Source organism: Cricetulus griseus, chromosome 6 (genome assembly GCF_003668045.3).
Source record: "Cricetulus griseus strain 17A/GY chromosome 6, alternate assembly CriGri-PICRH-1.0, whole genome shotgun sequence".
Classification (NCBI taxonomy): Eukaryota; Metazoa; Chordata; class Mammalia; order Rodentia; family Cricetidae; genus Cricetulus; species Cricetulus griseus.
The window spans coordinates 24663972-24688283 of NC_048599.1; the positions used below are offsets into that span (position 1 = coordinate 24663972).

The 24312-nt window shown below is 41.9% G+C and overlaps 1 protein-coding gene and 1 long non-coding RNA gene across 2 annotated transcripts in view; one reads left to right on the forward strand and one right to left on the reverse strand.

Annotated features, from left to right (window-relative positions):
• Positions 1–583: 583 nt before the first annotated feature.
• LOC113836432 (prothymosin alpha) lies at positions 584–1608 on the forward strand. Its single transcript, XM_035447028.1, has 2 exons — positions 584–595; positions 717–1608. The coding sequence occupies exons 1-2, from the start codon at positions 584–586 to the stop codon at positions 1155–1157; spliced, it is 453 nt and encodes a 150-aa protein (XP_035302919.1). The 3' UTR covers positions 1158–1608.
• Positions 1609–16215: 14607 nt separating this feature from the next.
• The window catches only part of LOC103159636, a 28537-nt gene continuing 20440 nt past the window's right edge, over positions 16216–24312 (reverse strand). The window contains exon 3 of the long non-coding RNA XR_003486475.2: positions 16216–16395. This is a non-coding gene — a long non-coding RNA (uncharacterized LOC103159636). The remainder of the gene's footprint in view (positions 16396–24312) is intronic.

Sequence of the window (24312 nt, forward strand, 5' to 3'; positions counted from 1 at the left end):
AAATGGCTCAGCAGTTAAGAGCACCATTAGCTGCTCTTCCAGAAGAAGAGCTCAACTCCCAGCAACCACGTGGTGACCACAGCCATCTGTGATGAGATCTGGTGCCCTCTTCTGGCATGCAGGCATACATGCAGGCAGAATACTGTATATGTAATAAAAAACAAAAACAAAACCAAAAAAAACCCCTTAGGGCTGGAAACATGGTACAGTGGTTAAGAGCACTAACTGCTCTTCCAGAAGACCGAGGTTCAATTCCCAGCACCCACATGGCAGCTCAACTATCTGTAACTCTAAGATCTGACAACTTCACATAGACATACATGCAGGCAAAACACCAATGCACACAAAATAAAAATAAAATATATATATTTAAAAAAAAAGAACCAGAAAATCTTAATTCAGGCGGGGGTGGTGGGGCGGTGGAGCACGCCTTTAATCTCAGCACTTGGGAGGCACTTGGGAGGCAGAGGTAGGTGGATTTCTGAGAGTTCAAGGCCAGCCTGCTCTACAATGTAACTTCCAGGACTGTTACACAGAGAAACCCTATTTTTGGGAAAAAAAATCTTAATTCAGAAAGCTGATCATGTATAAACAAGTTGCGAGCGCTCACGTGCACACACACACACACACACACATTTTTCAAAAGGACACACATCTTCAACACTTTTATGAGGTAAAACTGGGTATGCTCACGATAACCTTTAACTTGTCTGTAGGGAGACACTGTAGCCCGGCCTCCTAGTAGCCTCGAGCTACTACTGTGTCAGGGCTTTGTTTATCTGAATAAAGAAATTTTAGCATGCTCCACTGGCTGCGCTGCAGCCCCCTCCCCCCCCTCCTCCGGGGCAGACTCTGGCAGCTCTCTCGCCAGAGTCCTCCAGGACTTGAAGGAGAAGAAGGAAGTTGTGGAGGAGGCAGAGAATGGAAGAGACGCGCCTGCCAATGGGAATGCTAATGAGGAAAATGCGGAGCAGGAGGCTGACAATGAGGTAGATGAAGAAGAGAAAGAAGGTGGGGAGGAGGAGGAGGAGGAAGGTGACAGTGAGGAAGAGGATGGAGATGAAGATGAGGAAGCTGAGGCTCCTACGGGCAAGCGGGTAGCTGAAGATGATGAGGATGTTGACACCAAGAAGCAGAAGGCCGATGAGGATGACTAGACAGCAGAAAGGAAAAGCTAAACTTAAGGCCACCGTGACCTAGTCACCCTCCACTTCCGGTCTCAGAATTTAAACGTGGTCACCTTCGAGTAGAGGAGCAGGCCCCGCCCTTAGCGGGCAGTGCCACCCACAAATGGCATGCGCTCTCCACCACCCCACCAAAACCACACCATGAATTTGCAACAGGGGAGGGAAAAAGAACCAAAACTTCCAAGGCCCTGCTTTTTTTCTTAAAAATACTTTAAAAGGAAAATTTGTTTGTATTTTTTATTTACATTTTATATTTTTGTACATATTGTTAGAGGGTCAGCCATTTTTAATGATAACGGGTGACCAAACCAGCCTTCAGAGCGTTTTCTGTCCTACTTCTGACCTTATTTGTGGTGTGACCATGTTCATTATAATCTCAAAGGAGAAAAAAAAACTTGTAAAAAAACAAAAACAACAAAAACCAATCTTATTCCGAGCATTCCAGTAACTTTTTTTGTATATGTACCTAGCTGTACTATAAGTAGTTGGTTTGTATGAGATGGTTAAAAAGGCCAAAGATAAAGGGTTTCTTTTTTTTCTTCCTTTTTTTTTTATGAAGTTGCTGTTTTATTTTTTTGTCCTGTTTGATGTATGTGTGAAACAATGTCCAACAATAAACCGGAATTTTATTTTGCTGAAAAAACAAAAAAAGAAATCTTAGCATTATGGATCATCTTTGAGTGCACGCAATACATGTCATGAGTCTGCTGGCCATAATATAACTCTATGTGTGGTTCTCCCTCCCACCAAGAGTAGGTCTCCAACTTTATAAGGTGGCACTTTGTTTTTACTTTTAAGTTAATAAAATATTAAAATTTATTATTTATAATTCAATTAACTTTGACACAAACTAATGAAAATCCATGGCTACTAATGCAGTTAGTATTAAACATTAACTATGTTATTTTATAAAACCCTAGACTTTGCCTTTTCCCTTCAGATGGGTGAGTCCCACAACTCTACTGGCAGTGGATGGACTCTGGGCTCTCCATACAGACCATGATACCCTGTGAACAAAAGGTAAAATATGTTCCTATCTGTGGACAGTATACGTAGTCTCAGTGATTGTCTCTTCAGACAATGATCAAGAGAGCTCTTTTCTCTGTGGAATTGGAGCATATCTGATATTCATTTATACAAGAGGTAATTATTATATATTCACAAAACCCACAAATGAGAAGCACTAACCCCACAAAACTGAGGTCCATTAGTGAATACTGTTGGTAGGATTTAATAAATTTGCCTCAGGAAAGTCAAAGAGTTAAAAAGGGAATCAAGTCAAAGCCATGTTTCAGCCCAAGCAATACTTGATAATGAGAATTTTTTTGTTTCTGAAAATAAATAGGGTTTCTTCAGTCTGGTTATATGAGTGTGTCACAACACAACGGGTGTTTAGGCTGTTATTAAATAAGAATAATTGACCTTGAAATTTTCATTCAGTGGAAAACATACATTGAGCTGTATAGTAGGCACAGTAGAGAAGAAAGTCAGTCCCAACCTTCCAGAAGCTTGGGTAACAGCAGCAGCCACAGTTTTATAGACCAAGTATAGCAAGTGTTTTCCCAGTTTCTGTCAGTAGTGCAGGAAAAGGAATGGAGGCCGTAGACAGACAGCAGCGGCAACACTGGCTGTGCTTCTGGAGTATTCAGGGCTGTAGGGGCAAAGGGCGTTGAGATTGGCTCCAGACATAAGGATTAGTCATGTTCTTTCCCACAGAAGCTTTCGGGAAGGATTTTCTTGTACTTCTGAAAAGTTATTTGCAATTAAAACATTACTCCAAAGCCCATATTTTTGGCAATTTACCAAAGATACCTTCCATTTACAAATGTATAATTCCTTAATTTAGAGCTTTAGATTTAATGATGAGGGTGTGAAAATGTAAGCTGTTCTTTGACCATGATGAATAAGTCTTTCAAACAAATGTCCATTCAGAGACACTTTTCTGTGAGTTCACAACCAGCCTGGTCTACAAGAGCCAGTTCCAGTGAAAGACCCCCAAAGAGGTACTTTCGTAGGAGGAGACCCCCGTACTCAGGAACCAACGAGACCACAATCTTGGATGCAAAACCGCAAGAGGCTTTATTGGAGATACGGGTACCCGGGCGACTTAGCTTCTGTGAGGCCAAGCGCCCCGAGCCAAGGGAGAGGTGCCTTTTTATAGAAAAAAACGCAAGCGAGGAACAGGGATTCTATTGGATGGTTCAAATGAGGCACAGAGCCATTCCAGATCAGCATATTCTCAAGGTCTGGTGTCTGGTACAACAGACTTGATTCCTCCCTCAGCGCCCAGGTGGCTGACCTTGGGACGAAGGTTCCCCATCCGGGGGGCGTGGGGGCGGGGGTGCCCTCTCCCCGATCGGCCCCAGCCCCGGGGCGCGGCGCCAGGCGGGTGGGCCTGGGTCGCGGCCCCGCCTGGGTGAACCGGCTTGGGAGGGAAGACGGCAGCCGGGCGTGCGGCGGCGGGGGAAGTGGAGGCCGGCGGGGGCAGGGACAGCGGGATGAGGGGGAAACAGGGCGGCTCCGCAGCAGCTCGCAGCTCCCGGACAAGCAGCATCGCCCGTGCTGCACTCTCCAGCCCCCATCCTTCCCAGCCCATCCCGGCTGCTCCAGAGAGAACACCCAGCATCGGCATAGGCGGGGGGAGACAGAGAGGCAGCGGGCCTTTCACCAGGACAGCTTCCAAAGCCACAGAGAAACCCTGTCTTGAAAAACTAATAAATAAATAAATAGCAAGTGAAAGGTTCAGGCATTATGCTGGCCTGCCCCTGTTACCTGGTGGAATCCACTCAGGCAATACCCTGGTCAGCCCAAGGTTCCATGGGAAAGAAGTCTGTACGCAGGTGCAGAGGACCCCTTTAAAAGATAGGCTCCTGCCCCTTTACTCCTCTTTCTCTCTCTCTCTTTCTCTCTCTCCCTGTCTCTCTATGTGCTTTCCCGTCTCTCTGTTTCCCTGCTCTCTCTCTCTATGGCGACCGGCCATGGCGGTCAGCCATTACCCTGTTCCTCTTCTTAGTTTACCCATTCTGTTGCGCCTTATAATAAACTTATAGTCTTAAGTCTCATGTCTGTCTCAATATTTCTCTTTTCTTCTTTTTAAACAAAAGAATAACATTTTGGCACCCAACGTGGAAAGGCTCTGCCCTTATACCTTCTGCGACCTGCTGGCGGGCGCATGTTAGGCTAAGGGTAACCTTACAATCCACTTCCATCTCCGCTTTTCCTGGCACTCCCTCCTGCCTGCAACAGCCTGAGATGCCGGAACTCAACTTGCGGCTTTTCCAACTAAGTATTTCTGGAACTCACTGATCTGCCTATTCGCTACAATTCGGTAAGAAACCCAAACCGTTCCTATGGGGCAGACCCAGCGCTGTTCAATCTGGGTCCATTTTTTGGTTTCGGGCCGGGTGCTCTCAGACAGGGTAATCTGTACATTTTTTGGCCTTGCCCACGGGAAATACATTTTTACGGGATCTTTCAGTTACTGGCAGCGAATAGGTAAATGAGTGGAGTTCTGCCTCCCAGTGGGAACTTTCTTTCACCTGGGAATGTCCCTCATTGTTCTGTTTGTTCTTTCTCTGACTGTTTCTTCTTGGTTGGCAATGTCTGCTTGAGATGCTCTGAGAGTTTTGTTTGTTTGCTGGTTTGAAACTTTTCTGGCAATTGAGAATGTGCTTATGGGGGTCGCCATCGGCCACGTGTGCTAACCTGGGGGCCGCCATCTTGGTCATAACCAGGTGACCTGGCTTGGGCCTACCCACTCAGTTCAATGACTTCCACCGGCAAGCACTGCCACCTGACATCTTGCTTTTTATTTCTTTCACTTGTTAGGTGCATTTCCTAAAGGTCAGGCATGGGATCCCGCTCCAGGAGCGGTGCTTTTTTGCTTTTCTCAGTTCGGACTGCTGGGTCCTTTTTCGGTTTCGGGACAGCTGTGTCCCCTTCGGGGCCAGGCCCCTGGCAACTCCCATGGGCAGACGTGCATCCGTAGAGGAGCTTTTTGCCGGTTCTCCACCTGCCTCACCCATGGGAAATGCATAGAGGAACCTTTCTGGTTTCATCCAACAAGCAGGTAAACAGACAAAAGCGGCTTAAGGTTGCCGCCGTTTTGGTCATGTGACCTACCTGTAGGCGCGCCCAGCTCCAATGTTCTTTGCCAGCAAACCTGTCTGTCAGCCAGATCTTTTTGCTTTTTATTTTATTTTTGTCTTTTTCTTCTTTTTATTTTTTGTCTTTTTCTTCTTTCACTGGCTCTGTTGTTCATGGCTTGTTTACTAAATACTGTGCCTTTCCAGGGCCCTCTGTTTAAATCTACTCTGTCTCTTTAAATCTCCTGTCTGTTTGCTACAATGTACGGATCAGAGATTACAATCTGACTCCCCCTTTACTGTTATCCAGTCCTGCTTATCTCTGTACCTGTAATTTAACTTTATACTTATCTAGCTCTATATGCAACTTAAATTAAACTATACTTAGTCTCATATTTCTAAATTGCTATATATTTTTAAATGATGGTAAACATTTAAGGTCATAAAGGTCTAATTAAACTATACTTAAAATATAAGCTAAGTCTATACAACTTAAATTTAACTCATATATCTTTAAATGATGATAAAAGTTTAAAATCATAAAGCTCTATTTCAAATTAAAAAAATATTTATACCACTCAGTCTATCCTGTAAGTCGTTTACAAAGGTACAGCTTTTATTACAAAAAGGTATTTTTTCTCTAACTAAAGACAAACTTAACTACTAAGATCCTAAACAGACAGCCCTCAAATGCTCAGAGATCTAGAGAATATGGCATTTAAAATGTTTTGTTAAAAAGCTTTTTATAACAGAGAGATAGGCCAGCTGCTGGCCCCACCCCATTTCCTCCGAGATGACTGATGAGCATTGAAGAAGCTTCATCTCGAGTCAGTGACAATGCTGGTCACTGAGCAACCCTGCCCTTCACCTCAACTGGTACAAAATATTCCAGACCATGGACAAGAGGACAACGGAATCGACTTTCCCGGTGTTGCTTGGGCCAACGGTAGGCGAGTCTTCCCAAAGTCTGTAATCCACAGGTCACAAGTTATCAGCAAGAAGGCAGGTGTCCTGAAGCCCACTACTATGGATGGAGGACCTTGGGGATGGCTGTCCATGCAGCCTGCTGGCAAGTCTCTGTTATTCTTTAATCATTGATTCAGGTAAAATCTTATCCTTCTCAAGAACTCTGATGCTTTTGACGACTGATAGTCTTGCTAACTTAAAGCAAAACAGATTCCAGTAACAGGTATTTTAGGGTTTATCTATATAAATATAAGAAAGTCTAAGATGTATAAAAGTCTGAGAATGTAGTTAAAAAGGCCTGAGGATAAAAAGGCTTAAATGATGATAATGAGTTGAGACATTAAAAAGAATAAAAAATGTTCCTGATTTCTCTTATTTCTCATGCTACTGTTCATAGTCAACAATACCACTATAGGATCATAACTACAAGGTCAAGGTTAAGATACTTTTCATTGTCAAAAAAAAAATCTGTCTATTTTAAAATGGTAATACTTTCAGCCAAATTGCTTCTAACATGAATATGATTCTAACATGTCTAATACTTATGTTTCCACAAACTCTAAGGATTCTTGTAAGTTCCAGGGAGTTCCATACAGCCTGGACTACAATGAAACAACCAGCTTCCCCAGGACGTGGCAGCACCCCAACCTTCTCGGGTCCCCCAAAGATGGTCAACGCCCCCACGTCAGCAGGAAGCAGTCTTAAGAATTCGACGCCCTTATTCCTTAACCTGCCATGTCTAAACACCCCACCTTTTTTTAATAATAAGTAGAGGTGGGAATGAAAGGTTCAGGCATTATGCTGGCCTGCCCCTGTTACCTGGTGGAATCCACTCAGGCAATACCCTGGTCAGCCCAAGGTTCCATGGGAAAGAAGTCTGTACGCAGGTGCAGAGGACCCCTTTAAAAGATAGGCTCTTGCCCCTTTACTCCTCTTTCTCTCTCTCTCTTTCTCTCTCTCCCTGTCTCTCTATGTGCTTTCCCGTCTCTCTGTTTCCCCGCTCTCTCTCTCTATGGCGACCGGCCATGGCGGTCAGCCATTACCCTGTTCCTCTTCTTAGTTTATCCATTCTGTTGCGCCTTATAATAAACTTATAGTCTTAAGTCTCATGTCTGTCTCAATATTTCTCTTTTCTTCTTTTTAAACAAAAGAATAACAGCAAGGATCTGGAGAGATAGTTAGGAGTACTTCTTGCAGAGGGTCCAGAATAAGTTTGAGCAACTCCATGGTGTTTTACTATCATCTGTAACTCCAGGCCCCAGAGGTACAATGCCTTCTTAAAACTGCCAAAGGCAGGGCTGGAGAGATGATCAGAGGTTAAGAGCACTGACTGCTTTTCCAGAGGTCTGAGTTCAATTCCCAGCAACCACATGGTGGCTCACAACCATCTGTATTGAGATTTGGTGCCCTCTTCTGACATGCAGGCAGAACACTGTATACACAACAAATAACTAAACCAGTCCAAAAAAAAAAAAAAAAAAAAAAGACTGCAAAGCCACCAGATACAAAGTGATACATATACATACAGGTAGGCAAGCAAAACTCTCATATGCATAAAATAAATCAACCTAATTTTTTAAAAAAGGATAAAGAGCAAATACCTGACTCCTGCACACATTTGGAAGAGGTTTAATAGAAAAGTCGAATTACCCTGTTCCCCACAGTTCCAAAGACTCAGACTTCAGCAAGGCTGGGGAAGGAAAACATGGCAGAAGGCTTAGAAACACAGAAATATCAACTTTCTGCTGGGCCTTCTTAAGGGCCTTCTTTGTCCTCTAATGTCTCTCTGATTTACCCCAGGACCAAGGCGGGAGCTGTCAGTAGCCCAGTTATCCTGGAGGAGGCAGAGAGCATCAACAGATGTTTGGCCTGCCTTCAAGACAGGCCGCCTCTCCTCAGATGGCTGTCAGTCAGCAAGAACTTCCACATCCCTTTGAAGAGTCACAGCTTTTCTGGATGGGAGGAAACCGGCACCAGCTTCCAGAGAGGACAGAGCTTAAGTCTGTAGACTCCAGGGCATGAGGAGAAAGGATGCAGCCTGTACTTTGAAGTGTTGTTTCTGGGCCTGCCCCACTTGCTTAGAAACTTGACTTCATCCACATCTGCCCTCCAAAGCAGATGTTGATGGGAAGAAGGTGGGCAGCACAAAGAGATTTCCAATGGGGATTCCCAGATGTGAGCTGTGAGAGAGATGAAGCACAGCCCTGCTGTCAAGTTCAGGGACAACAGTGTTCCTGTTCTCTTGAGATGTGCAGCCAGGCAGTTTTAAACAAAGTAGGATCCTAAAGTAGGAATAGGTGATAGAGTTCCACCCTTCTATTGCCTGTCTTCTTAGGCTAAAATGATCTTACTTTCCCAGTCATACCTGATTTCTGTCTGGGAAATAACTGATCTAAGTTAGGACAATTAAATAGAGCTTGGTTTCCTAGTCCTGATATATTTGCCAAAATAATTCTATGAATGTGTCAAGATGAACAGAAAAATATGGAATCTTTGCTTCTTAGGTACTTTGAAGAGTCGTTTTAGAAGAGTCAGTAAGGATGTTACAAGGGCCTGCCTGTGGCATAAACTAATAGGCTTTTATTTAGACAAAAAGTGGAAAATGTTGTGTGATATATTATTTGTATTCTGATAAATAAAGGTTGCTTGGAGTCAGGAAAAAATGAAAAACAAAACAAAACTTGTAATCCTGGCATTCAAGACTCCATAAGAGTTCTAAATGTCACCAACCTCATTTCCCACTACTTTCTCCAGACCTATGATGAATACCTTGTCTATTGGTTTAACAATCTGATTGGGAACACCAGCTATCAGGCTTAGAAATTTATCTAATCTTGTGTTGGAGAAATCTCCCTGTCTTCCATTGGCTTGATATAGTCCTTTGGTTAAAATTCTGGCAAATTTTGTGAACATGTAGGCTCCACAAGGGCAGAGACTGGGTCCCTTCTCACTGTGTATCTTCAGAGCCTCATTGTCCAACATATAAGAGACATTTGATTCATATTTATTAAATAGATGAATGAGTGAATTGAGGAACACCTTAAGCACTGGAAACAAGTAGAATCAAGATGGCGAGAGAGTGAGTGGCTGGTGAGAGGAGAAGACAGAACAAGAACAAAGGCTGATGCTGCTTCCTGAGATCTAAGATGAGCCAGCTTTATGGGAATTCCTTTACAGAGAAATACATTTGGCGCTTAGGGATGGAAGAATTGGGATGGACATCAAAGAATGAAATGTGACAGGAGCTGAGGGACAGATTGAGCTGGTGAGGCCTGAGCCAGAGAACAGAACAGGGGAGTCAGTGGCCGAGAGAATCAATCACCAAAGCCACAGCGCCAGGGTAGATCTATTGCTCCTGACAAATGGTGGAAGAGTGACCCTGACACTTCTGGCCTGGAAAATGTCCTTGGAGATGAGGATGGCAGCAGCAGGAGAAATCACAGAAGGGGTGGGGGTGGGGCAGTAAAATGACAGGTTACCAAATCACCCCCAAAACTTGCACAGTGAAAAACAATGGCGGTATGTCAAGAAGATCTAGACAATTACATTGAAGTATCCATCTCTAAGGGCAACTAAACACACTTCAGCTACACTGGCTCCTACAGTTCAGTTCACGTCCCCAGAGTCTGTTCTCATACCAGGGCTGGGTTAGGCCTGGCCTCGTGGGTAACACTGGCCCAACTGTTGACAATAGTTTCAGCCCTGTCCTGAGCCAAGACACTTAGCAGCTATCAGTGTGAACTTTGAGGACTTGAGAGAGAAGTATCTCTTGTACTGAATGTTGCCTACTAAAAAGTAGTTGCCTTGAAATCCACAGTTGAACTCGTTCCTCAGCCTGGACTATTCTTTGCCCATTCTTGCCAGGACTAAGCCTTACTCAGCCTTCAGGTTTTAGTTTAAAGGTCATTGCATTGTATTCCTGCATCTGATAGACCCAAGTGAGCTACAGCATTCACAAAAATATTATAAATGATGATGAACCTGTCAAAACTTCTTAGAGTCACTTCTTGCAAACAACAATATTATTAATAATGAGTTGATGATAACCAGGCATAAAACTCAAATGATGTTACAAAGGACAGCTTCTCCCTTCTCCCCCAGGGTTCTTGCACTTAAGAAAATCAGGCAGGAATACTACATGTGAAATAAGACATTTCGGGAAAGCCTCTGTTTTTCTGATCTGGTCTTCTGCTTTCATATGACCACTCTGGCTTTCTCTCCATCTTTTCCTCTGCTTTTGTCTACTCGATCCCTTCCTTTTGTCTGTGTGATATTACACATGCTCCCCAGATTTCAGCATTTACTGAAATCAAGCTTCATTGTTTTCTTTTTCCTTTCCTGGTAATTTGATTCAAACAGCCCAGAGAAGAGTCCTGTTTTCTCATGTGTTGATACAAATAAGAACCAACAATGCTCTGTGATCTGGGACCAGAAGAAAGAGGTACATGAGAGTTCACAGCCAGCGGCCGCAGGCACCACTCAATAGTTTGTTCTGTAAAAATTATCTGCCTCCTATTCTTACCTAAGGACATAAATGCAGTTTTCAAGGGTGCCAAGTGCAATAAGTATTAGCTATACAAGTCTTTAAAATGCTTTATTGCCTGTCAGTGGTAGTGCAAGCCTTTAATCCCAGCACTCAGGGGGCAGAGGCAAGCAGATAATCTAGTCTGGTCTACACAGACTAGCCAGGGCTACACAGATAAACCCTGTCTTTGAACAGACAAACAAAACAAAACAATAAATTAGTATTATTAGCTGGGGATAAGGGTCAGTTAGTAGAGTTCTTTCCTAGCATACATGAAGCCCTGGGTTCAATCCCTAACACCACATAAACTGGCTGGGGTGAAACCCACTTGTAATCCCAACATTTGGGAGGAAGAGGCAGGAAGATCAGTAGCCTACATGGAGAGACTCAAGCCAGTCTGGGCTAAAAGAAATTTCATTTCAAACAACAAAACAATCAAAAACAACAAAATATAAATCTCATTCTCTATCTCATTTTATTCTTCCAACACACTTGGAAGGCAAGTGCTGTTACTATTTTAATCCTTAGTTACACATAAGGAAGATGAGGTTCAAAAAATAAAATTACCCAAACCATCCATCTATTAATTGCCACCCAGTACACTTCAAGAAGCCCATCTCCATATGATCTGTTCATTATGCTACACCAAAAATAGTTCTGCATTACAAAAATCAGAGTGAACGTAGAACTGTAACAAATAACAAATTATTTTCTACACTGAGAACCTAGAAGGCTTTGGGAAAGTGGTAATGCAGTTCAACCCTTCCTAGACCTCTTCTGCCCCACAGTATCTTTCTCCCTTTCTCTGAGAGAATATCCAGAAGCATCTTTTGGAAGTCAGCAGCTGCTCAGAAGCAGTTTACACTTGAGTGAGTTATTTTCTAATCAGGCAGCATCAGGATTAGGCTTTCAAGATCTCAGTGACATCATTTTTATTTTAGTTTTTGCTCATGGTTCCTCACTTATAAACTCCGTTCTCTGGGGAGGTTTTAGACACTAGAGTTTTCTTCCCTGTGGAGGGCTACAGCAACTTTAATTTCCCCCACTTTCCTGCCTTCAATTCATCATAATTAAATTCTCTAACCTACCTTGCATGACAATAGGTCATCAGACCCTCCTCATCCTAAAAGTATCCAGGAAAAAGGAATGTTTTAGAGAGGGCAAGGAGAACGTGGTTATACAGGCCTTGCTAGGTCTCCTTGTTCTGTGTATTCACAACCATGCCTATGCAGTAAGTCTCCATATAAAGTCAGAAGGACTGGTCAAGAGTACTTTTGGATAGTGCAACATGTGGTATCTTGATGACAAGCCTAGAGACAGCATGGAAGCTCTGCCCACATCTTCATGCATATATTTCTTAATCTACATCCATTGTCATGTCCTCTATAATAAAGTGGTGAATTTAAGTGTCCTTCTAAGTTCTGTGGGCTCCTGGCACTCAGCAATCAAACCCAAGCAGAGGATTGTGGGAACCTCCATATGTAGCTGATTCATCAGAGCCACAAGGAAAACAACCTAGGACTTGTAACTGACATCTGAAGTGTGTGAGTGATGGGGACACTTAGAAGTGTGCCCTCAGCCTGTGTCAAGAGGTGCTGTCTCCAGGTTGACTGTCTCACAACTAAATGAGGTCATGTAGCTGATTCTGCTACTGCAGGATTGTACACAAGCATGTAGCAAGAATTCCCGACATGTTGTCGGGTCACAGCATCTTCCATGTTGGTTGTAGTGTAACAACCTTGCCTGGACAATCCCCAAAGCCTTGAACAAACATTCAGATGTCTGGTCTTGTCCTCCTTCAATCTGTCCTTCACATGGTTACCAGGAAGAAGAAGAGTAGAATCTGTTCATGTCCTTCCCCTCTTAAAATCATTTAATGCTCCTGTTGTGGGCTAAATTGTGCTGCTCCCAATTTGTATGCAGATGTCCAACCCCCAGTATCTTAGAATGACTCGGTATTCAATATTGGGCAATTAAAAGAAATTAAGTTAAAAAGAGGTCAGAAGGATGAATGCTACCTCATTCTGACTGATGTCTTTATAAGAAAGGAAATGCAGACATTAACAAACAGAGAGGGAAGACAGCATGGAGACACAGAACACAAAGGAGGCGTCTGAAGCAACCAAATCTGCCATCAAATTCTCACACTAGTGAGAAGAAACCTTTCTATTGTTGAAGCCACCTACCTAGCCTCTGGTGCTTTGTAACACTTGTTAAGTTTTCAAGGTCTACAACATAAGCTTAACCTGGCATTCAGAGACTTTCCTAACTGATCCTGCTTTGCAAGTGGCATCTCCAGCATGTCCCCACCTTTCTCCATACCATCTAGAACACTGAATGTGTCTTGAGTCCTACTGTGCTCTATCTGCTTCTCACTTTATCTTCTAAGTCTCAGTCTCCACTGCCCTCAGCCCAGGCAGCACGAGCTTCACCTCCTCTGTTGGAAGGCATCTCCCTAGCCTAAGGTTCCATCGCAAGGCACAATAACGGGCACATGTCCATACACATCTGTCAAGCCAAACTAAGCATGGGCAGAAGAGAAAATGTCAGGAAAGGGCTAGAGAGATGGTTCAGGGGTTAAGAGCACTGACTGCTCTTCCAGCGGTCCTGAGTTCAATTCCTAGAAACCATATGGTGGCTCACAACCATCCGTTATGAGATCTGGTGCCCTCTTCTGGTGTGCAGATATACATGGAAGCAGAATGTTGTATGCATAATAAATAAATAAAATATTTGTTTAAAATGTCAGGGAAACCATTTTCTGTCTTTCTTTCCTCACAGATGAAGAGCCTCTGTAACCATCTCAAGCTAGCACCTTGTCTCACCTCAGGTTTAAGGAAAGGCTGGCCCTGTGGAAACTAGGACATTGAGAACTTAAGAGTTGAACTGTCTCTGCCATGTCCTTCCCCCTGGGGCCTCTCTTACTCACTGACTTCTTTGGATTCCAAGTTCTGCTCTCTCTCTTTCTCTCTCTCTCTCTCTCTCTCTCTCTCTCTCTCTCTCTCTCTCTCTCTCTCTCTCTCTCTCTCTCTCTCTCTCTCTGTCCCTGGCATGCATACAACCAAAACACCACCACCAAAACTTTCCTTCATGTAACCAGGGTAGACAGGCATGGCAGCTCCAGGTTTACATGGCAGCATTTCAGTATCCCAAGAGAACAAACAAATCCTCACTTCAGAAAAGGATTCTGAACACCATTCTTGCCTCACAAGACTGCTCCTTTTACCAGCTGCTTTTCTTTCAAGAGGAAGAGAGACTCTGTTTTTCCAGTGCTGAGGCAAGTTCTTCCTCCTCTGCTCCCAGTCCAAAACACATATACTCTGGCTAGGGGGATGGGCGTGGTGTCTTCCTAGACTTATTAGCTACAATACATGTTGCAGTGAGTGCTGACACAGGCCTGCACACAAATGTTCATAGCATGTTATCACAGCCAGAATCTGGACGAGACACACACAAATGTCCGGTCAGTGGGTGGGGAGATAAATAGTCTGTTATATAAACCCAATGAAAGCTCAGCATAAAAGGGAGTAAGCCTTTCATCCTGAGTAAACTTCAACAACAGCAAGCTGAGCAAAAGAAGGCAGACACAAACCGCATACTGTGTGGCTCCATTTAATAGAATCTTTAGAAAAGACACAATTGTACTGGTTTCCCGGAAGTGTGCAAGAGGTAGCCTTAGACAGCCATAAGCAAAGATGTAAGGTAATGGTAAAATCCTGGAGATTGAGTGGTATCGGTAGCGATTTCACAGATGTATACATTATCAACCACCAGTCTCAGGCCTACACTCACATGAACAGATCCACTTAATGGTTATTTACAATATATCTGTATATAACAAGCACTGAGGGGCTGAACTGACATCTCAGGATAAAGCCCAGGAGCTCACAACAGTCCCCAGGCTCTGGCTGTACAGCCCATTCCTCAGGGCACCCTCTCCTCTTCAACACTTTCAAGTCTTTACAGGGGCTGCCTGTCTGTCCATCAAACTCCACCGAACAAGAAGCTTTCTTCTTATTCAGTGCCATAATGCGTGAGGAATACAGCCATCTTTACTGACTTTCTGTCCTTTACACCCAGAATACTCTATTGTTTTTATTGCTTTGTACATTGACTTCTTTACAATAGTGGCAACTCTCAAAAGAAAGTATGAAAGAACTTTCTTTCATAGAAATAAACTCTGGATGTTTAGACATTTGGAAAATGATGCTGGGGATGTATAATAAAGTGCCTGCCTTGGAATGGAGAAGCCCTAGATATGGTTCTCAAAACAACAAAGACCTGAAATGACACAACCTCGTAATCCAACACATGGGAGATGAACACAAGAGGACCAGCAGTTGAAGGCCGTCATCAGTTACATAGCAAGCTGGAGGCCAGCTTGGGCTACATGCAATGCAAAACAACAGAACTAAATAGTTTGCAAAATGGAGACTTACAACACAAGGGAGCCTGGCATCACGGTGGCATGCCTTTAATCCCAGCACTCAGGGTCTAATTCCAGAACTTGGGAGGCAGAGGTAGGTGAATCTCTGTGAGTTTGAGGCCAGCCTGGTCTACACAGTGAGTTCCAGGACAACCAGGGCTACACAGAGAAATCCTGTCTGGGAAAAAAAAAACAAAAACAAAAACAAAATATTCCTGGGGTTGAAGAAATGGTTCAATAGTTAAGAGTACTGGATGCTTTTCCAGAGAACCTGAGTTCAGTTCCCAAAACCCACATGGAGACTAACAATAATCTGTAACTCCAATTCCAGAGGATCAGACATCCTCTTCTGGCCTACAAGGGCACGGCATGTAGACATACATTTACATACATGCAAGCAAAACACCAGTATACATAAAGCGGGGAGGGGGGAGAGAGGAAAAAAAGAAAGAGAAATCTGGGCTGAAAGATGGCTCTGTGGTTAAGAGTGCCCACTGTTTTTGTAGGTGACACTGTTGCTGATCTCATGTTGTGAGATTCACAATTTCCTGTAACTCCAGCTCTGGGGGATCCAGTGCCACCTTCTGCCTATGTGAGTACCTGCACTCGTGTGTACATACCCCCACCACCACACACAAATACACATATACATATTTTAAATAAAAATAAATCAAAATTTAAAAAAGCAACAACAAAACCCCAACTCTGTCCTTGCTTATGTGCCAGAAACTGACTACGCATCTCACTCTTGGTTGAGAGTATTAACTTCTAGCTGTGGCATCGGCATTCCAGCAAGACTGTACAGTACACATTCTCAAGCATCTTGAACATTATCCCCTAAACAGTTTTTTCTAATTATGAAGAGCTTTCTTGCTAATTATTAAATCCATATGTAATTCAAGAGGAATTTTACCCTTGTTTGCTTCATTCACACTCAATCCATCATGGTTACTTTTAGGAGCCATTTGATGTTCAAGAAGCCATTAGAACCCCCATAATGCTCATTTCTGAGAAAAAGGATGTGGGTAAAATTAAGCAAAACCAAATGTTAATAAAAAATCCTCAAAGAATAAACAGAATGTTATTGAGAAAAGTTATGATACACTGTTCAGTCTCTTCAGATCCCATCGAAGTCTGTGTGACTGGAGACGTCTCACATCTTTATCCCACATTTTCTCCCAGGGGGTGGGGGAGGCCAGGGGAGGGCTGTGGAAAGATGAGAAAGGAATAGTTTGATGAGCACAGAAATGTTTGTCACGCTGTATCCAGCAACATGTAAATCTAGATTGTCTGAAAACCCTCATGCTACAGAACATCAGTCATCGTTTACTGCAATACCATAGCACTATTTTAAGTGCACACTGAACTTGTAAGAAAGCAGAAGTCCAGGTTACTTCTATCTGTCTTTCTCTTTCTCTCTCCAAGGATGAAAAATGTACAGGGTCCTGAAACTGGATGGGTGAGGAAGTGGAGGTTATGCAGTAATCAAGGACCTGATGTTTGGGTGTTTTAAACTGTCATAGTATAAATAAAATATATTCTTTTAAAAAAGCAAACAAACAATAATCAAGAAAATACAGGGACAGAAAATGAAGCAGGAAATGGATGAATGCCCAGGAAGAACATGGACATTTGGTCAGAGAATGAACTAGACCTTTTCTACCATGGTACACATATGAGAAGGACACATGTCTCATACTCTTGCTGTACAGGAAAGCAACATCTCCCTATGGCTGTGTCATCAATCACACGCCGTTAGTCCCAGCACTTCAGACTCAGAGGTAAGCAGATCTATGAGTTTGAGGCCAGCTGGTCTACAGATTGAGTTCTAGGACATCCAGGGATACACAGAGAAACCCTGTCTTGGAAAACAAAACAAAAAAACACCGCCAGGCAGTGGTGGCGCATGCCTTTAATCCCAGCATTCGGAAGGCAGAGGCAGGTGAATCTCTGTGAGTTCAAGGCCAGCCTGGTCTCCAAACTACACAGTGAAACCCTGTCTCAAAACACAACACAAAAAAAACAAAAACAAAACAAAACACCAAAAAGAATGCTACCACCTCCCCAACACATTAAACTAAAAAGTTAGCCGTATATGATGCCATTTCTTAAGAGCAAATAGCAAACCTTTCTGGAGGAATATGCTTAATTCAGATAACAGAAAATTTACACTGATAAAACTGTATTAAAATTAACTCTCTAGGGGCCAGATAAATAGCTCATTGGTTAAGAGCACTTCCTGATCTTACAAGAGGATCAGGGGTCAGTTCCCAGAACCCACCCGGAGGCTCACAGCTGTCTGTAACTCCAGTTCCAGGGGATCTGATGCCCTCTTCTGGCCTCTTTAGGCACCGAATGCACATGGTACACATACATACCTGCAGGCAAACTTCATATATACACACACAAAATAAAAATAACACAGGTGATTCAGAAATGAATATATTGGTATGGATTTTGGTTTATTAATACAAAATTTAAGGCCAGTTTTGTTATACTGTATATATTTCTGCTTTTGTTTCAGGTATTATGTTTATGTAGCCCATTTAAAAATGTAATGTATAGTTAAGAAATACATATTAATAGATAGTCATCTATAATAGTCAAACTTAGTCATGTTAAATTTTATAGATATACAGAGATATATTTCAGATGAATAGGTAATACTTCGAAGACCTATAGAATATGGCATTTAAAATATTTTAAGAACTTAGATTTTTCTTGACAGTGAGATACATCTGCTCCTGGCATCACCAATTACTTCAGAGAGAATGACAGGCAGAGGAAATTTGGGTGACTGTCCAGGCAGCCAGATGTCTCTGTCATTTCTAAAATTTTGGAAGCTGCTTGCAATGCACTTCCTGTTTACCTAGGTAATATATCCTTCTGGGGTCTTTGATGGAGTTGAAGACAAATTGTTATTGTTACAGTTTTCCTTAGTTATGATAAAAGATAAATTAGATATAAAACTTTAGATTCACAAAGATAGGATAGATGATAGAGTATTTCCTTTAATTTTGCCAAATACAAATAGACTAAATATTGTAGCTGTAATTCTTGCTTGAAAAGTTTTGTTATATTTAATTTTACTATGTTAAAATTAAAACTTTCATTTTTAATTAGACAGAAAAGAGGAGATGATACAGGATGTCCTTCTGAATGCTGTGAATATGTGTTGCTTTTATTGGTTGATGAATAAAGCTGTTTTGACCAATGGCCAGGCATAATATAGCTAGGTGGAAAATCCAAACAGAGTTATAGAGCAAAAGAAGATGGAGTCAAAGAGATACCATGTAGCCACCAAAGAGTAACATGCCAGAGCATCACCAGTACGCTACAGCCTCATGGCAATACATAGATTAGTAGAAATAGGTTAATTTATAAGAGAGAGCTAGCCAGTAATATGTCTGAGACATTGGCCAAACAATTGATATTAAGGCTCAGAGTGTTATTTCATAAGCAGCTGGGGGAACTGACAGGAGGGTCAGAAAACTTTCAACTACACATAGGAAAAAAAAATTTTTTTTTTTTTCCGAGACAGGGTTTCTCTGTGTAGCTTTGGAGCCTATCCTGGCACTTGCTCTGGAGACCAGGCTGGCCTCGAACTCACAGAGATCTGCCTGCCTCTGCCTACCGAGTGCTGGGATTAAAGGCACGTGTCACCAACGCCCAGCAGGAAAAAAATTTTAATGAGCTTTTAAATATTATGAAACATAACTTTAAAGTGAAAAATGTGCAATAAAAACTACGCAATTTGTGAGTCAGACCCTGAGTTTGCTCTGTAACTAGGACAGGAAAACTGTGATGCTGAAGACATTACCACAAATGATAACAGAATCATAAATATTCGATGGAAATTTGGTGGAGAAAAAATGCTGTCCTATTGAAGGTATACGAGAAAAGGGAACCTGATGGAGGAAAAGGGAAGAACACTCAAAAAGAATTAAACAACTGAAATTTCATTTTTGTTTAGAAGAATATCTACTAGAAGAACAGTGATACTGAATGTTGGGAAATCAGGAACCTGAGAAGCATGAGACAAAGAAGAGGCATCCCTGCACACACAGAAGAAAAGCATGAGATAAAGAGGAGATTGATGTCATTGCATGCACAGAAGAAAAGCATGAGATAAAGAAGAGACTGGTGTCATTGCATGCACAGAAGAAAAGCAAAGGCCAGAAGCCTCCACCTGGAATAGTTTAAACTGGCATGAGTATGATACCATTGAAAGGGAACTGAAGTACAATTTAGGAAAAAAGACAGCAAGAAGGCCACAGCCATTCATAGCTCTGGAAGGAATGTAGATACTCTAAAGAGACACTTACACCCTTCCCTTTGGCTATGAGAAACAATGGATCGTCCCCCAAAATTGGCATTTCCCCAAGAACCTCATGCAAGGGGATAAGAAAGGCTGAAATCCTAGTATCAGCCAGAGGAGGAGCCCGACTTCCTGGGAAGGATTTCACACAATTCTAACAAATCAGACCACCTTGCCGGACAGAATAGAGCCTAAGAGGGTGCTGGGTTAATGATGGGCAGGACATTACCCTAACCAGGACTGTATTCCTTGTCCTCTAGTTAAGCCAAATATCATGTTAGCATCCTGACTTAGGGGTCACATTAAATAGATCTCATTTCTCTGCTTTTTATTATGGTGTTTTGAGGACAGAGGGTCAAACACACTTGTTGGAACTACCAGGACCTCGGTTTTGATTCTAAAAACTCCAGTAAGAAAAAGACACATTTTGGGTATCAGCCACTTAGCAGGTCTACCCTGGAAGGAGAAGAGCAAATCAACAGTCCACACAGCTGCTGGAATCACCTTTTTCCAGGGGCTTTTTCTTACCTTTCCACTTTAGTTGGCAGCAGCTACTTTCTACCTCTGGTACAGTGGAGACTCGAGACGTGAGTATTTGGACTCTACAGGCCCTGAAGTCTCCTTGCTCGGTGCACCTTGAGCTTTGACTTTCTTTGATTTGGAAGCTGCTCATTAGAGCCGAGTCGGCTCTGTTGAACCATTTAGGTCAATATGTGTAATATTGTCAATCTGGAAGCTTGAGCAAATTCAGCAAATAAACTGTTCAGGTGTTTGCTGTATAACAGGGAAGGTTGGAATGTGTTGGTCTTTTGAGGCTCATCTGAGCTATTGGGGTTCTGGTGAACTATTTGGAACCCAGAGAAACAAGAGTGTTGAGGAGACTTCTATTTTAATTGTGTAATATATTATCTATACTATCTTAGTGTGCACCCCTCTCCCTCAGGGAACCTGTAAACTTACGGTATGTATCTAAGAGAGTACTCTGAATCAATGCAGTTGTTTTCATGTGTAATGGGCATCTACCCTTAGGGTTCCCAGAAAAAAAATGACTGAAACTTCTGCCATTTTTAAATTTATTTAGATGTCTAATTTAAAGTATTCTCTCTCTCTCTCTCTCTCTCTCTCTCTCTCTCTCTGTCTGTCTCTCTCTCTCCTCTGTGTGTGTGTGTGTGTGTGTGTGTGTGTGTGTGTGTGTGTGTGTGTGTGTTAGGGATGATTTGGAGGCTCTATTAACGCAGAAGAGCTGTTCATGTCTGTTTGTTTTTCCTCTCTTCCTTTGAAAAGGTGGTTAGCTTAAAAAAAAATGTAGGCATTAACTATAGAATTTGGGACAGAAAAAAAAAGAAAGAAAAACTAGTGGTTCCAGGACTTTGTCTCATTCAGGCCTAACTAAAATGTAGATTTTTTTTTTTTTTGATGCAAACAGCACAGCAAGAGGTTTTATTGCAGTTGTTTAACAAGCTAACCCCAAGTTAGCTCGGGCCTTTCATCCACCCACCATGGCAGATGGCTGGGGAAAGACCAAAATGTAGATATAAAAAGATTAATTTTGAGTTTCCTGGCTGAATGTTCCTGGTCTGGTGCTGGGCTTGTTTTGATTCCGTGCTTTCAAATATTAATTCTAAAAACTGAAGCTGATAAAAAAAATAACTGCTACAAGATTTACAAGGAGTAAAATGACTTATAACAAAGATTTAAAATAAAATAAGATGATCTTAATTAGTCATAAACATAGTTCAGACTTAACTGAGTGTTTAAACACTGATAAATCTATATACTGACTTATAAGTCTATTTAATCTTAATTTCTTTGAAATCTATTAAAAGGGAAGCTAGGGTCTATTGATGTTTCTTGAAACACAGCGTGAAGACAGACTATGGGGACGGTTCAGGGAGTAAAATACTTCCTTATGCAAGAATGAAGACCTGAGGCCGGGCATTGGTGGCACATGCCTTTAATCCCAGCACTCGGGAGGCAGAGGCAGGCAGATCTCTGTGAGTTTGAGGCCAGCCTGGTGTCCAGAGCAAGTGCCAGGATAGGCTCCAAAGCTACACAGAGAAACCCTGTCTCGAAAAACCAAAAAAAAAAAAAAAAAAAAAAAAAAAAAAAAAAAAAAAAAAAGAAGACCTGAGTTTGGATTCTCAGGCACAGTAGCACACACCTATAACTTCATGCCTAGGAGGTAGAGACAGACAGATTCCTGTGTGTGTGTGTGTGTGTGTGTGTGTGTGTGTGTGTGTGTGTGTGTGTGTTTGTGTGTGTGTGTGCAGGTGCACACCAGTAGCCTAGAAGAAGGTGTTAAGATTCCCCAGAGCTGGAGTTAGAAGCATTTGCCAGTCTAAACTCTTGTTGGTCCTCATGACTGAGCAGCAAGCACTCCTAACTGCTAAGTCATCTTTCCAGCCCCTAAAACAAGTGTTTTAAAGGGACAATGCTAAAATGCTTGACTGAAAGTTCAATTTGTTTATATAAAATAGCATTACTCAGGATTATAAGATAAAAGTTTTGTTAAGTCATACAATTTGCTGTTTTTCTTGTGCTGAGATAGGGCCTCATATAGTCTAAGCTACCCTTTGACTCTCTGTGTATCTGAGGATAGACTTAAATTCTACTTCCTAATTGGAATTACAGCATGAACCATCATCCACAGCCTATTAGCTACTAATTCTGTATTGGCTACATTTATTTTGATTAGCATTTTCTTGAAAAACAAATTCTAGAAAGAGGTTAATTTTTATTTCTAAGTTGTCAAATTTAAAAGAAAATGAGATGATATGACATGTTTTATATTAACCAAAATACTTCTAATGGACATTAAAAACCTCTTATTAGATTATTCCTATGTGTTTGTCTCCTGGGAATAATATATCAACAAATATTCATAAACATGAAATTTTAAAATTAAGGCTGTGATACATATACAATTATAGATATTTTGTCAGATATGATGTTTATCCTAAATTTTCTTTTCATATTGGAAATTATAGGAGATTCATTCTGCACAATGGGTAACATTCAGGATCTAGGTGAACTTACCCTGTGTGTATTAGAAAAAGGACTATGCTATAAAGTCTTATAAAAAAGAAAGCTTGCCAAGATCTTGCACTTAAAGGGTGATTAAATTATTAAAATATGGGGCTGGAGAGGTGGCTCAATGGTTAAAAGCATATACCACTCTTTCAGAAGACGGGAGTTCAGGTCCCATGACCAGAGCAAGTGGCTCATAACTCCAGCTCCAGGGGATCTGACACCCTCTACTGGCATCTGGGGGTACTGCATTCGAATCCACAATTGCACACTCACACATATTTACATGCGAATAAAAATAAAATCTCTTTTGTTAAAAGTTCAGAAATTTTGTCTTCCAGGGACAGTGCTTAGAGGCACTTGGGATGGTCCTACGTTCGACATACTGTTGTAGGTTTTCCTACAATTCAACCTCTAGCAAAACTAGGTGTCTTGAACCCCTGGCAAGAGGATAGTTTTACCTTTATAAAAAGAAGGTTGTGGGGGAAGCATGAAAATCTGCATGTGGTGTGTGCCCAGGCAGACTTGGATGGTTTTGTAAAGTCCCTGTGAGGCTGTCTGAAACAGAGAAGCAGTCGGGAGGGCTTGCAATAGTGCTGTGTGTGCAGGGTTGAGCATGTTCCTTCTTGAGAAGCAGAAATCACAGGGAAGTGTTGGAGGCACACGCAGAGTCAGAGAGCCAAGAATCTGAGGCCGCATGATGAAAATCAAGGCTTGTTCAAAAGAGAAGAAAAATTCAGAGATGCTCCCAATTTTTTTATCAAGCAAATAAAATATAATTTTAAGAAATGAATTTAGGAGTAGCTTATAAATACAGAAACTTTTGCATGGTTTCTGGGATTTGTTCCATGTGAAATTACAATTCTTTTTCAGTGTTGAGATGGACTGATTTAACTCTTGAAATAATAAAGTTGTCCCTCAATATTAATTCATTACCAGGAGATAGTACATTTTGTAATGCAAGACTATTGAATAGTTTTTAAATTGGTATGTATGTACATTGTGAAATTATCAAGGTGAACCCAGAATTGCTAACAAAAAGAAAGTTTGAGCTATATCTCTCTGTTCATTGGGCCATTAGACACAACATTTGTGTTGTAACAAAAAGTGTTCTTGTGATATGCTACATGGAATAATGATGTCTAAGTCACTGACAGATGCAACATGATGAAAATATTGGAGACTTTATTTTGTATGGTTTTTCAAATGAGTGTTCTTTTTTGTTATTTTTCTCTTCTTTCTTTTTCAGCATACTATATAAATGCTGCACCACCACACTAGATTCCAAAACCTCTTCATGTATGAGAGGTAATGTTCACATGTGTGCATGCAGGTGCACATGTACATACGTGTGTGGAAGCAGAGGTCAACCTCAGATAGCATTTCTCAGGCACCATCCACTCTGGTTTTTGTTTGAGACAGGGTCTTACTACATAGCCTTGTTTAGCCTGGAACTCTATGTAGACCAGGCTGGCCTCCCCAGTACTGGGATTAAAGGTGTGAGCCAGCCTATTTTTCTTTTTGACATAGTGTTTCCTACTGGCCTGCAGCTTGTTAAGTAGCCCACAGACCCCAGAGATTCACCTGTCCCCTTGTCTCCAGTGTTGTGTTATAAACACACACCACCACAACTGGCACCTTTTTACATATAGGCTCTGGTCATTGAACTCAGGCAAGCACTTTTTCGATTGAGCTATCTCCCTAGCACCATAATCTTTTAAAACTTTTTGAGGGGCTAGTGAGATGGCTCAGTGGTTAACAGCAATAACTGCTTTTGC